At 40.6% G+C, this 15,434-nt stretch overlaps 1 protein-coding gene across 3 annotated transcripts in view; it reads right to left on the bottom strand.

Moving 5' to 3' along the window:
* TMEM181 (transmembrane protein 181) overlaps positions 1–15,434 on the bottom strand; it is a 183,145-nt gene that overhangs the window by 153,989 nt on the left and 13,722 nt on the right. Inside the window, exon 2 of one of the 3 annotated variants that reach the window (XM_088457424.1) lies at positions 1,941–2,089. In XM_088457424.1, the coding sequence (XP_088313550.1) occupies positions 1,941–2,071 (131 nt within the window). In that variant the 5' untranslated portion in view covers positions 2,072–2,089. Of the gene's footprint in view, positions 1–1,940; positions 2,266–15,434 lie in introns of those variants that run through there. The other 2 variants (XM_088457423.1, XM_088457425.1) reach the window with 2 other exon arrangements.

The raw sequence follows: 15,434 nt of genomic DNA, 5'->3' as shown, positions 1-15,434 counted from the left end.
TGTATGTATTCCAATGAGCACACAATTCTGTGAATTATCAGCTCCACCATTTTGTGAGTGGCAGCAATCTCACTCTGTGAGAGTGCTGAATCTGCAGTTAACCAAAGGGTGTGATAGCATAGAATATCTGTATTGCGCAAGGAACACGTCCATTACGGCGTCAGCCTTAATGATTGTAATTTCGTTGTTTTTTTTAGTTTGAGTGGCAGAAATTCAATAGGTTTTGTGAAATTTCAGATTATGTCTAAGAAGCCTTAATTGGACATGTGAAACCATAAAGTATTTTGGAATCGGTATGTAATGCTGCCAGATGTATTGCCGGCAGACTAAATACCGACGCTGGACGCCCTAAACGTCAGGATCCTGACTAGGGCTGGTAAGTACCCTAACTCTCCCCTCTCCCCCCTTAACCTTAACCCTCCCTTAGTGGTGCCTAAACCTAACCTCCCCCCCCCACAGTGGTGCCTAACCATAACCTCCCCCCGGTAATGCCTAAGCCTAACTCCCCCTTCCAGCAACCTACCCTAACCTCCCCCAGTGGCCCCTAACCCCCCCTTCCCCTAGCCTAACCCCCCTGCGGGGGGTGCCTAAACCCCCCCGCGGGGGTGCCTAACCCTAAGTCCTCCCGGGGGTGCCTAAAACTAACCCTCCCCCCCACGGATAACAGCTAACAGTCCCTGCTTACCTTCGTTCAGGATGCCGGGCGTCAAGATTTCGTCGTCTGGCTAAAGATAGGCGTCGGTATTTAGTACAGAGTCGGGAATTCCGACGTCCAGCATCCCGGTATTTTGACAATGGAATGTATATATATATATATTTATATATAGTTGTCCAGCTGCCGCTGCATGGAATTCCTCATCAGATTTCACCCGCGCAGCTTCAGTTTGTGCACAACTGCAGTTGAAGTAAAACAGCATCTACAAACTGCATAGTCTTCAGCTCTTAGAAGCACTGTAAACCTGGCGGTTAGCAGTGTGGGCTTCCTGCTGGAAGCTCTCAGTGCTGCTAATCGCACACTGGACTGGCAGTCCCAGGAGGAGTTTCCTCCCCCTGAGACTACCAGCCTGGTGTAAGATTAGCACTAAGAGCTTGTATATATATCTATCTGCTGCAGGCAGGGACAATCTCTGTCCATTCCAGCAATGGCAGCGGATGCTCCCGGGACTGGCCCGGGCGCCCTGGGGATGGTATGCGGTGGCGGATTTTACTGGTGTATCTCTGCAGCTCCTAAGTAAAATCTGCCACTGTAAGTTGTTTATTAATAAATTATATAATAAATACCCTAGCCATAAATATTTGTTTCTCACTGTATGTAGTTAAGTTAATGCAGAATAGTCCTGACATTATTACATGGCACAGACGGATTGCTAATTGGGTTGTTGGCCTGACACAGTTTGGGTAAATTCCCACTTGTTATGTATGTTCTTTACCATTCCCAGGAGGCCAAAAAAGCATTCTCTGAAATTATTCCTGACATACATAATCATTACTATACTGTATATTAAAATGCACGTGAAAGAAATATAATCCCTAGCAAAAACAAAGTATCTTTTTGGAAATAAAATTGCATACATAACAATTCCAAAAATAAATTTGCATGTAACAATCATAAAAAACAAAAATAATTCTGTTATTCAGTACCTGTGGACTGCTGACATGAAGAGGAATAACACTGCACTAATACACAGATGTACACAGAAAAAAAGATGTAATTTCATCCTTTCTCTTAGCATCCTATACCACATAACATTCTATACAGGCAGGCTTCTTCACCATGATATACAGTGCAGACCTAGCATAAAGAATGTGTGCTCATTAATATATCCCATACTATACTAGATTGATACCATTTACAAGACTTTTTATCAGAATTTGTTAGAATGCTGCATTCAGGAAACAGCAGCAACAATTGTGTCCTAGCCGGGGCCATGTTACAGTACCTGTAGTAGCGGTCATCTCTGTATGGAGTCAGGTCCTCTTTCAGCTCCTTGTATGCATCACTGAATTTTTTGCAGAAGTCTTTAAATTCATTACATAGAGAGCTTTCAAATGTTGCATAATCTGGATCCATCCTGCTGTATTTCACCTCCTATACATCAAGTGAGGAGAAAGGACAGGGAATCACTGAGATAACAAGGGTTAAAAATGGATTCCATTGATTTGTTTCAGTGCATTGTGTCCTAAATCCTTTGTCATATAATATTTTCTCCAGTTTTTTCCCCAGTCCCTGCTTGATTAAACAAAGACAGCTGCCTTGTCTCTATGCAGGAGAAAGCGATGCATTGCTAGCAAAAGGGAGACCACCCACAGGCTACATCTTACAGACAGTGCTGCCACCTATGCATTGTTCCATAGGCATTACATCTAGTGAGACACCAATGTTTAATACTTACAATCATAAATATGTGCAAGACTTGTCACTGTTATATAGCAGTGATGTGTGGTGAGGTCAGTGGCTGGGGAGGCACTGGCTGATTAACACGCCAAACCCCCCAGGCCCCACCCCGTTAAAAAATAAATAGTGTAGGATTCCCCCTATTTAACAGGAACCAGCACCAGGCTGAACCAGCCAGGGGTATAATGCCATAGCAGGTGGTACAATCAGTGTGGGGTCCCCCTGCCACCACATTAATCACCCCTAAACTAGTCAGCCCAGTGCTGGAATTCCTCGGAAAGGAATCACAAAAAATATAAATCGGGTCCCCCCTCCCATGCAACAACCAGCACTGACTCAAAAGCACAAGGTGCATTGTCAATTGTTCCCAATATCAGCTGTATCTGTGGCAGCTCACTAGAGGGTTCTGTAGCCCACACTCAAAGGAAATAAGAAAATTAAGAAAAACGCTCAAACTGACACACTTGATGAGTCTATTAGTACTGTTTAATTCAGAGACAAGTTATAAATATAAATGAAACATGTAGTACACATAATAAAACAGGAAACATCAAATACAGTGGATACCAATCTCCGTCCTATAATCCAAATGTTAATATGCTAGAAAGACATACATCAAGATCCTCTGTAACATTGTTCAAATCAGTGTAAGAATGTAGCTTAATAAAATGATACAATATAACAGTCACTGGCAACAGGTTAGGATCCACTGACCAGTCTAAGGAGTAAAAATAATCCTCCTAAAAGCGGTTTAAAGTGAAAAAAGGCTCCTTGTGATCTAAAGTAAACGTTTATTACTGCTAAATCTACGTATCGAAAGATAATAATAAACAGTAAGCCGGTACTGGACCTGGAAAACAGGTCCAGGTGAAACAACCTAAGAGTGGTTGGTCTCCCAGAATCGCTAAAAGGCCCTGCACTACACCATTTTCTGCGGAATACCTTAACTGAAATTCTAAAAACTCAAGATGTCTGTTCTGATTTTGTGATAGAAAGGGCTCATAAAACTGGTCCTGCTAGGATGCAATCACTCCAGACCACGTGTGTTTTTGTTCCGTTGTTTGAACTTTCTCCATAAAGAAGCGATATGGTCTGTATCTCGTGGAATCAAGGATCTTTTGTGGAACAATTCAAAGTTATTTATATTTCAAGACTGTTCTCAAGAACTCACAAGGGCTCGCAAGACTATTCTCAAGAACTCACAAGGGCTCGCAAGACGCAGAGGCATACGTGGAGGAGGTTATCCAGGCTGTTTCTGAAGAACACAGAACAGAGAATGATACTTGAAAATACGTGATTATATGTTTTGATATCCTTCCTACTTTCTTTTTATATATTTATACTTATGTCACGATTTATATCTGCATTTTACTTCATTAATGACATATACTTGAAAATGTGTGACTATATGTTTTGATATTTTCCTACTTGTTTTTTACTGATGTCAATATGTATATCAGCAGTCTATTTCATTAATGACATTGGTATCTTAATAACTTCTTGCTCTCAGTACGTTTTATTCTAATATCTGATATGTCTACGAATCGTTTGTTACTATCTATATTATATTTTGGGACTATTTTCTGGTCCGATTCTTGCAAAAAATATTTTTGAGGCCTCTACATAGCAGTGGGTTTTCTACTGCATATGATGCTCAGGTCCTTAGTTTCCAAGTTAATTATTTTTCTGATCACAACATACTGTGTTTGTTAATTTAGCTATGATAATGCAGCAATTTTATTTTATTTTATTAATATGGCGGAGTTGGTTTGGAGCTCTCTCACTCCACATATTCTTGCAATGTACTTCAGCAGTACTGAGAAGTCCATTGTTTTACTATATTCCCCAGACCCGTTTGGGGTTCTTAGGAGCTACTTATTTTGTTTTATTGTATGTCTTTGTTTGTGCTGTCTATGTCTTAATGTTTGTTTTCCCTTCCTTCTGTTCTCTCCTTCCCCTGATCTCTCTCATTTTTGTTTTTTGGTATTAGAAAAGTATTTTATGTCTTTATATATTTCTCTGATCACTGTGATTGATGAATCGATCTTAATATCTGTGTGCTGGATAAAAGATTATGGGTACACTTAAGATAGGTATAATAAAATGGTGATGACGCGCTGTTAATCAAGCAGCTGGTAAAAGGGATAGTCAGTCCCTGAATATGGTCACAGGATAAAAATATATAGAAACCAGCGATACAATGTTGCGACATTGTATCATTGATGTAACCACAAGATTAACATCAATTAATCTTGCGGCTACGATGTAGAGGTTCCCACAATAGACGTTTATGGGGATTTCTCACCATAGACGTCTATGGGACACACAGGCTGGCAGCATGCAGCTAATCAGGGAGCTGCTCCGACGGAGATGCTCCATGATTGGCTGGCGGCCCCTTCACTGACGGGGCACACATGTGCCCCGGTCATTTACGCGGAGCAAAGGTATGTGTACACACATACCTTTGCTCGGTCCGTATGGTTCGGTTTTTTTGCGTTTTTTTATTTTAACCCCTGGATTGCCTACTTGCAGAAGAGGAGGTGATCGACGCATAGGAGAGGTGAGTATGGATTTTTTTTTCAGGTACACCCCTATGGATTACTTCGGATACTAGGTGAGTATGTGTGAGTGTGAGTGTGCATGTATGTTTTATTAAAATTATACTTTCACTGTGTAAGTTTGTTTATTTACGTATTTCTTTAGTTGTGAAACTACAAGTGCCAGCGGGCCCGTAATGCCCCGCATGCTGGTATTTGTGGTTCTCCAAATACCAGCATGCAGGGGAGGCTTGCTGGTACTTGTGGTTCTACAAATAAAGATAATATGGTAAATTTAATTTTACACTTTACACTATCAACCCGGCACCCACCACCCTAGGGTGCCGGGGATAGCCCCGGGCTATCAGTCTAGGCCTGGGGTGCCCTGGAGAGGGGTACCCCTTTATTGGGGGGGTACCCAACTCCCCAGGGATCCCCGGCCTGGACTGACTAGCAGTCAGGGATAATGCTTTGGCCGGGGAAACCGGTGAAAGGTTTTCCCTGGCTGTGGCATTATCCCCCTGCTAGAAAGAGTTTGGTGCTGGTTCTGGAATTTTCAGGGGACCCCTACTCGTTTTGTCCCCTGATTTTCCAGAACCAGCTCAACAAAGCCTTGTGCTGGTTCTTAATATACAGGGGCCCCCTACACATTTTGGCCCCTGTATTTTTAGAACCAGAACAGGCTTTATAAAGCCCGGGGCTGGTTATGCTTTTGGGGAGGGGGTGCACATTTTGTTTTTTTTAACACACACAGAAGCCATCACGGATCACACTGATCTGTGATGGCTTCTCTAAAACTCGCACCTTTTAATGCTACTCGCATTAAAAGGTGTCAGTTTACATAGTCCTAAACTCGCCTGCACTCGCAAATGCAGTAGCCTCGAGCTGAAAAGTTCGCAGGCTATTGAATTTGCGAGTTTCAGTACAAACTCGCACTTTTTAAAAGTGCGAGAAAGTGCGAGTTTGTACTGTTACTAAAACTGACTACCTATTACATTTGGCCCTTAGTATCCAGATTTGCAATAATAAGCATGCATGTATAAAAACACATATAAAATACAAAACTCTGCACAAAATGGGTAGTGCAATGGAACTCCCAAAAAGGCTCCACCTGGAGATTAGTACCCCCTTCTATGTGTCCAAAGGATAATATTAGCAGCAAAAAGTTTTACCAGTCAGTGGCCATGCAGTAGATTCTCAAGATTTCCTTTAGCATCCAATGTGCTGTGTCAAAGGTAAATGAGATGTGATCCACATAAGGTCTTTAATGCTGCAGTCCTAAAAATCCTGTCCAAGGAGTTGGTAACGGTCCAAAGTAAATCCAGTGGGTTTTTGGAGTGTGAAGAATGAGCCCCTCAATGTGTTTCGCTGGAGTATGGTCCCCCAGCATCCTCAGGAGTATAGGCATGAGTATCTAAGTCCACAGTCCTTCTTAAATACCCATTTGTCAATTAAAAATCACAATCACATGTATTCAATCATTACATAAAAAAGAAAAAGAAAAAAACGTCCATCAAATCTATTATACATTGTATGTAGGCAATCCTATTTGTTCCCAAGTGTTAAAACATAAATTTAATAGCATATGCTAATCCATTGAAGTGAACTTACATAGTTAAATTACGCTGCATAATCAGCTCCTGCACTCACGCAGTTCCGATCATGTGACTGATCCAGTGACATGATTTAATTTCCATTAGCAGAATAGCAGAGCACATGGATTCTCCCATCTGGTAAGATCACGTGACTAAGTTCGCGCCAATCATATTGAAGGTATGGCACAAGACTCAGTCTTCTGTGTCTGTTTACGTTTTTGTAATACGGTGAGACAATTATCAGTGTTCCATGTTATTTTAACACAGTAGCTTCCCAGTAGACTACATATACCGAGTCTATTTCGCTACTAGTATCACAGAACACGGATCATTGTATTTAAAGTAATAACTGTTGTAATTTCCAAAGCTGTTATCTCCGAAAGCACTGAAGCTCTAAATTATTATAGTGTGTCTCAACATTGCAGTAAATAGATAAACAATCTAACATAGTCTCATAGATAAAACCGATCATATGCACATCTCTGAATAAACCAGAAATGGTTTTAAATATGGATAAAAGAAAAAACACTAATATTAAGTTTTACATGCTCAAACTTTTAACTTGGAAAATCCGAGATATATATTAATGGCAACTCACATATTTCAAGCGATCCCTGGTTCATAGTCTCAGAATGTTTGTTAGAAAAAGGTTATAGAGTACTTAAGGAATAGGCTCATAGAAGTTTTAACAGATGACCGAATTGACTTCTATAGATTCATTTAAACCATCTGGATGTAGTGAATTAAACTGCGACATCCAATAAACTTCCCTACTACACAAGATATTAAACCTATTGCCACCCCTTGAAGTGGGAGAAATGAGTTCCAGTCCCATAATTCTAAAACATGTAGGATCGCTGTTGTGTTTCGTAGAGAAGTGACGTGGAACACTATGAAGAATGTTTTTGTTAATGATATTTCTCTGGTGCTCCATAAATCGGGTTCTGAGTGTTCTTATTGTGTGGCCTACATAAAACAAACCGCAATCACAAGACAATAGATAAACTACATATTTCGAGTCACAGTTAATAAATGAATTCAAAGAAAATGTTACTTCCTTCCCAGGTATAGAAATTTCTGTGGTCTGCCTAGCCATGTGGGAACACATGGTGCATTTAGGTTTTCCACATTTGAAAAATCCAGTGGGTTTTGGAGGTAACCAGTTGGTATTTGTTAGGTTTTTACTGTTTCTATTGATTTTAAGATGACTTGATGCTAAGATTGTTTTTAGACTTATTTTTATGGAGTGACTATTGGCTTAGATGGTATAACATCTCATTGTATGTTGTCCTGTCTCAGAATTCTAGTTTTGTGAGATAATGTGTCTAATTTCCCTTGAGCTATTATTGTATTTGCATACAAAAGCCAAAGCTCTATTGTTCCCTTGTTCTATACTGTCTTCAGGGATAGTTTTAGGATGAAGAAAATCCATACGATCCAAATTCAAAACCTCAGTGTAGGCTTCCTCTAGTATGTTGTCTGGATAACCCCTTTGTCTAAAAGTCTCCACCTTCTCTCTAGCTTGTGTAGAGAAAGTGTCAACTTTGGTACAGTTACGTCGAAGTCGCATCAGTTGGCCCTTTGGTATGTTCCATTTCCACTGAGCAAAATTGGCGCTCCTATAGTGCAAATATGCGTTGGTATTGACTGGTTTCATAAAATTGGAGGTGATAATACGGTTCCCTTGAGCCTCTAGGCTCACATCCAAAAAGTCAACTCTACCAGAATTATAAGAAAAAGTAAATTGAAGATTGTAAGAGTTAGTGTTCAAAGAAGTGGCAGACAAAAGATTCCCATCCCAAATAATAAAAAGATCATCTATATAATGGGCCATAGAAGACCAGGTTCACAGCCCGCCACCCCACACATGGGCATCCTCAAAGTCACCCTGGTATAGATTAGCGTAACTGGGCGCAAACCTGGTCTCCATGGCCGTTCCCATCACCTGTAAATAAGTGTTGAGAAAAAGAAAATAATTGTGTTTAAGAATGAAAGTCATGCATTGAAGAAGAAAATCTCTGTGTTCCACCTCGAGGTCATTATCTTTAGTGAGTCTCCTGGCTATAACATCCACACCTTTGTCATGTGGGATGTGGGCGTATAGTGCAGTGACATCAAGGATTAGAAAGGCAAATGATGGTTTCCACTCTATAGATTGGATGAAATTAAGAAAATTAGTGATATCTCCAGGGTGTGACCTCAGGGTGTTAACACGAGACCTTTACTCAACAGGGACAGTTGGGACTCATCTAGTTCTTTAGAGGAAATGTTGAAGACATTCTTAGTATTAGAATAATTTAAAGGTTCCTTGCATTTTTCTTTGTTCTTTTTTCCCCCTCGTCTACCTCTAGGCTTGAACCTCTCCATCTTTTTGGGGTCCCCCCTGGGGAATCCTAGTCATTGATTTGGATTTTCCCTGTATGTTTTTAAGATAGGTTCCTAGAATGTAGGGGGTATTCACTGCCTTATTAAAAGGAAAAAATTACTATTATATTTAACAAAACTTCACTTAGATGTTGTTTTCTTGCAGGAGACACACCTCCTTCCTCCAGAAATTCTTAAACTAAATACCTTGGGATGGTCTGTATTAGCTTCAGTTCCTTTTACATCAAAAGCTAGGGGCGTCTTGATTTTGACTAGGAGACAGTTGCAGGTAGAACTAATGTCTACAGTGATTGAGGGTAGATACCTCATTGTAGGTCTCTTTATTGATCAATCAAGAACTATTATATGTACAGTATATGCGCCTAATTCATATACTAAGCCTTTTTCCAAAAACTACTTACGCAATTGTATCCTTTTATGTCTTTTCCCCTTATAGTGGGGGGTGATTTTAATTTACTTATTTCCCGATATATGGAAACTAATACTAGATTCCGAATCCCTAGACTTGGCCTTCCCCATTTTGTGGATCAGCTTAAACTTACTGATGCATGGAGAGCACACCATTCCCTAGACAAGGAATATACATGTTTGTCTGCTGCGCATGGTACGCTATCAAGAATAGATTATATTTTTGTGGCAGATGTCCTGTTTCCCAGTGTTCTGCAGATGGAATTGATCCAATGTGCCTCTCAGATCACGCACTGATTTGGGTTTTGGTTTCCACCATGATAGATAGAGGTCCATTTAAACAGTGGAGATTCCCATTGCAACTTGCATCATCAACTAAGTTTAGAGATAAGGTTGAGTCATTTTGGGAGGAGTTCCGACTTGATAATATACAGCATGCACAAGATGATCCATTAACATTTTGGCAAACTTCTAAGGCAGTGATTAGAGGTCGCATAATAGATTATATGTCCCAAAGGCGTCGAGAGCTTCTTGCACTTTACAAATAGTCCCAGGCATCCCTGACGGAGTCTTATGAATTATTTAAAACCTCTCCCTCTTCTGTTACAAAACAACAGTATGCAGAAGCCAAATTGCATTTCGATGAATTATTGTCAAAACAGGGAGACAGGCTCACATTTCAAGGTTCATTCAGATTTTATAAATATGGTAATAAGGTGGGTAGATTGCTTTCCAATCTCCTGAAGGGATCGCAACCCTCCTCTAATATTAAACATGTTCGCAAACCAGATCAATCATTTACCTCTAATAGCAAGGATATTGCAGAGGTGTTTCGTATTTTTTATACTAATCTGTATACGCAGCCCCGGATAGACGCTTAAGCCAAATCCACATTTTGGTCAAATGTAACTCTACCTTGCTTAGATCCAGAGATGGTTAAAGATATTTATGCCCCTGTTTCCCAGGAAGACGTTCGTAGATGCATTCAAAAGATTAAACTTTTCAAGGCCCCAGGTCCTGATGGGTTCACTGGAGAGTACTATAGGCTTTTACTTCCTCGTATATGTGATACACTCACGGAAGCAATTAATTCTATTATTAATACTCACCACCTACCAATATATTTTAATGATGCCATTATTAAAGTTTTACCCAAACCTGATAGAGATCTAGAACTTCCTAACTTATATCGCCCTATTTCAATTCTAAATACTGATTATAAGATAATGACAAAAATTTTGGCCAATAGAATTAAATTGATTCTCCCAAAAATTATTAGTACAGATCAGACGGACTTCATCTGGGGGCGACATTCTGTTTGCAACATTCGAAAGGTGCTTGCATCGATGCAGTTGGTTTCTTCCTCTGACTCCTCGCAACCACAATATATCTTATACCTAGATGGCGAAAAGGCTTTTGACCTTGTTTCTTGGGATCATTTATATGAATCAATGCAACGGTTTGGATTTCCAGAAGGGTTTATTGTACTGCTTCAGACACTTTATACCTCTCCTTCTTTACAAATAGCTTGCAACAGATATCTATACGATCCAGTTCTATAACAAAAGGGCACACCTCAGGGATGCCCACTCTCACCTTTACTCTTTGCGATTGCAATTGAACCATTGGCCATTGCTCTTCGGAATTTAACTGCCTTTAGTGGGATCAATGTTAATTGCATTTAATTAAAACTAACTTTGTTTTACTTTTTATTTCTAACTATTCCTGTCATTTTTAAGATTATAACTGCAACTGGATCATTTTCAGGATTTAAGGTTAATAGGGCTAAGTCGGAGCTCCTCCCATTGGTTTGAAAACTGGTTTAACCAGAAGTGCTAGCAGTTTCTTCTCAGTTTCAAAAAGCATCTTCGAAATTGATATATTTTAGCATTTTTATAACAGCCAAGTTGCAAGATTTATGTCACAGGCGAAGGGGATTGAGGCTGTGTTCCCGGGTTGGGTCTTGGATCTGTTTGGTTAGAGTCGGGTGCTCTCTGGAAAAGACTGGGTCTGATGAAGTTCCTGTGCATGAAGGAACAAATAGACAGGAGGATCCTACGAGTGGAACTTGAGGGACGACTGGTACTCCAGTTAGGACCGGGAAGTACTGAACTCCAGGTATAATGGAGGACGGCTGGTATTCCGGCTAGGACCAGAGAGTAACTGGACTCCAGGTATAATGGAGGACGGCTGGAACTCTGGTTTGGGCCGGAGGGTAACTGGACTTCAGGTATAATAGAGGACGGCTGTTATTCCGGCTAGGACCGGAGAGTAGCTGGACTCCAGGTATAATGGAGGACAGCTGGATACACACAGCAATGTAGTACTTGAAAAGTCAGCTGGAATGCTATATGGAGCACAGTAAGGGAGCTCACTAGACTAGGCTAAGAGTCCTGTTGCACTGGCAACTAGTTACTGCAAAAGAAATCCTTTTATTGAGGTTGCTGGATGCTGATTGGTGTAGGCGGAGTCACGTGGGCAAATCCAACATGTCTGCGCCCATGACCGGAGTGCTGCAGTCTAACCCCACAGACGCCGGAGCCGGAGCAGACTGTGGGTGCAGGAGAGATGATTCTGACAGAGCCAGCCGGAGAGGAGGGAGCTGCTGCCGCACTATGTAAGTGCCAAAGACGCCGTGGGTGAGTGCCCACAAAGGTGAGTAATGGGGTCTGGTTCTGGGGTCTCTGCGGGGACGTGTGACAATTTATATACAGCAAATTACACTGATACTATACGGAAAATCTCATCCTGTTTGCAAACGTGGAGTTCTCTCCTGTTATCTTTGTTAGGCCGTGTTGCAGTTATCAAAAGTATTATATTTCCCAAAATATCATATATTATTCAACTGATACCCATAAATATGTCACAGTCAGATATTGCAGCATGAAATAAAATTATCTCTACCTTTTTATGGCTTGTTAAAATGTAATTACAAAGAAAGGATGGAGGATTAGCTGTTCCAGATGTACCGCGCAATACATTTCCGGTATATATCAGACTGGCTTCTTCTTATATCAATCTGGCTGTTGAATTGTCATTATTTTCCCTCTATGCACCTGGTGCAGTCCTGCATTCTCCTAGAAGTTCTCTTCCCTCGCTAGTTATGCAAAATATTTTATTCAGACACATATTTGTCGTGGTGGGTCATTAATAAATCTTTGCACAGAAATCCATTGTCGTCTCCTTACATTACTTTTTGTGGAAACCCCGGCTTTCAACCAGCACTGGAAAACTTGAATTTTCTAGCCTGGCAGACTAGGGGTATTATGAAAATCAAGGATGTCTTTGATCCGGAGGGTGGTCTGCTCTCCTTTCAGGATTTGGTTATCAAATATGGTGTGGATAACAAACAGTTCTACATGTATTTACTACTTCGACATTATGTACAATCATTACCTCAGGCTTATGTACTATTACTACTGCAATTTGTCTACTCCCTTCCCTATAAAACTCGATTATTATATTGGGATTTGATCCCCTCTGATTTAGAAAAAAATTGGAAAGCAACCATATCTAAATGGTCTTCTGACTGTACAATTGTTACTATTCCCTCTGATATTTTATCTTGGTTGGAACTTACCCTTCGATATTTGCGTTCTGCTCAACTGCAGGAAGTCCATATCCGTACTATTCAAAGGGCATACATATCACAGGGACAATGCAAACATATGGTTGTAGAGGAGACAGGTCATTACCCTGAATGTTGTGCTCCTGATGCTTTATTCTTTCACAATTTTTGGTTTTGTTCAAAAATACAAACATTTTGGAACAAAATAATTGTTTTTATGCATGAAACTTTCAGACTCAGTTGCGATTAGATCCAGTTGCTTTTTTGTGTGCTAATTTCTCGTTGCGGGAGATGGAATCTTCCTATAAACAACTTATACAGTTCCTCTAATCACTGTTATTGTAACTTAATAAGTGGCTAGAGCGTTCCCCCCCACAACTGGAACATGTAATTATAGCCCTTATGCGTACGCTTTACTTGGAGCGACAATGTTCTCTACCTGATATTGAATCTGGAGTGTTGTGCCTTTATAAAAAATGGGAGCCTTATATTGAAACCCTTGATCCCTCTTCTCAGGAACAAATTCTAAAGCTTTTCAAATCTACTAATTGGTATCTATATCAAAGACTACAGTGATAGGTTGATAGTATTTATGGAAAAAAATCTTTAGACATTTTTCTTTTCTAAATTACCCTATGTCCCTCTTTCCCAATGTATCTCCCCTGTCCCCCCAAAGCTTTTGTTTATCTTTCCTATATGTATTTTTGTGTTTTATCTGTTTATATGCTATTGCAAAATTGAATAAATGGGGAGAAATCTTTCCTTATATATAATATTTTCTGGATACCAATATTGGGAACACTGGCTGTTCTTAGACATCTACACTATGTGTATATGATATATATCTAATGGATCCAGATGTTAGTAATTTCTTTTCTTGAATATAATAACAGTGCATCTAAAAAGTATATATTTCTCCACTTCCTATGTTGTTATATATTTTGTGATTTTGCATTTTTGCACTAAGGATGTATGCTTTTATTCCACTATGTCTTTTTTTAAAAATATAAAAAAAAAAACCCAGTAAGCCGGTTAATTGCATAGAAAGCCCAGTGCTATGCCCCGCACCCTTGGTGGCGGTAGGTGCGGGGTTCATGGTATGATAATATTGTTATTTACAGGCTGCCTACAGGTCCCAGCAAGCCGGTCCAAGCATTGTGGAACTTGGAGAACTATAAGTGCCTAAATGCCCGGACATTAAGGACCTGCTGGCACCTGTAGTCTACTTGTAAAGAAAATATTAAAATAAATACAAGACAGTTTTTAATAAACATTTATTATATGGTGTCTTCACCTGGGGGACGGCAGCCTTTAAGCTCTTTTGCATGGCCGTCGCCTCTCCAGGGCTCATGGCGTCTTCTATCTTCGGGCGCTCTTGCATGCTCCTACCCCACCATCGGACTGTCAGCCTCTGCCTCGTGCTGACGTATATAAGCCAGCCAGAGGGGGAGGGGCGATGATGTGGTGAGCTGTAATTGGCGCGCGGTGGCTATCTTGAGTTTCAAAAATGAGGTCCCAAGTTTTAAATTGGAACCTCTGCATAATGGCTGGCAGGGACTGGATCCTCTTGGATCCAGGCTTGCCACCATGCCTGCTATCTTCGCCGGGTCCCGCCGCCACTAACGCCCACACCTGTGCCGTGTCCCCACCACATATGCCCATTACCAACCTAGTGATGGATCCACTGTCCATCCACATCTGCCTGACTGATAGGGGCGTGCTTTCATGTGGGCTGAAAGCACATCCCTGTCAATGAGGCACTTCTATAGGTGCCGCTTTGCCCTTTATTTTAAATGGGCTTTTACAGCCTGTGGCATGGCCCTACCCCTTGCTTCCCCTGCTTTTCTATTGTCCATGAGAGGCAGTGCTCTCGCTGACTCCTGACTGATTTCAACTAGAGATAGAATAATGCAAAGCAGATATTTATGACACAGAATCTGTGTTATAAATATCTTCTTTTGTATTATTTATTTGTAATCATTATGACAGGGGAGGCTCTGCCTCCCCTGTCTGCACTGTTATAAAGACATCATTAACCACCTAACTGGCAAATCATTTTTCCAAAAATGTCCCCAAATGGTTGATTATTATCAGATTATGTCAATAATAGCTCTGTAACCAGATTCAGTTTAATTTCTATTAACAATTATGCAGATTTGTTAATAAAATTATACTGAATAAGGATTAAATAGCTGTTATTTCCATAGTTTGATCATTTAAAAAATAAAAACTTTTGGTTACTTTTATTTTTTACAAAATAGTTTAACACAGTTAAAAAAAACTTTACGATAGAAGGGGGTGCACTCAGTGTTGGGTTCCCCTGCCATCACATTAATCACCCCTAAACTAGTCAGCCCAGAGCTGGAATTCCCCGGAAAGGAATCCCAAAAAATTTAAATTGGGTCCCCCCTCCAAAGCAACAACCAGCAGAGAGATAGAAGGGTGCTGGCTGGGGCTAGAGAGACACTGCAGGGCTGGAGAGACAGTAGGGTGCTGACTGGGGCTAGGAAGACACTGCAGGGCTGGAGAGACAGTAGGGTGCTGAC

The sequence above is a fragment of the Taudactylus pleione genome, unplaced genomic scaffold (genome assembly GCF_031769625.1).
Source record: "Taudactylus pleione unplaced genomic scaffold, aTauple2 ptg000760l, whole genome shotgun sequence".
Classification (NCBI taxonomy): domain Eukaryota; kingdom Metazoa; phylum Chordata; class Amphibia; order Anura; family Myobatrachidae; genus Taudactylus; species Taudactylus pleione.
The sequence above is the reverse complement of the archived record's forward strand: the minus strand, read 5'-3'. Positions and strand labels throughout refer to the sequence as shown.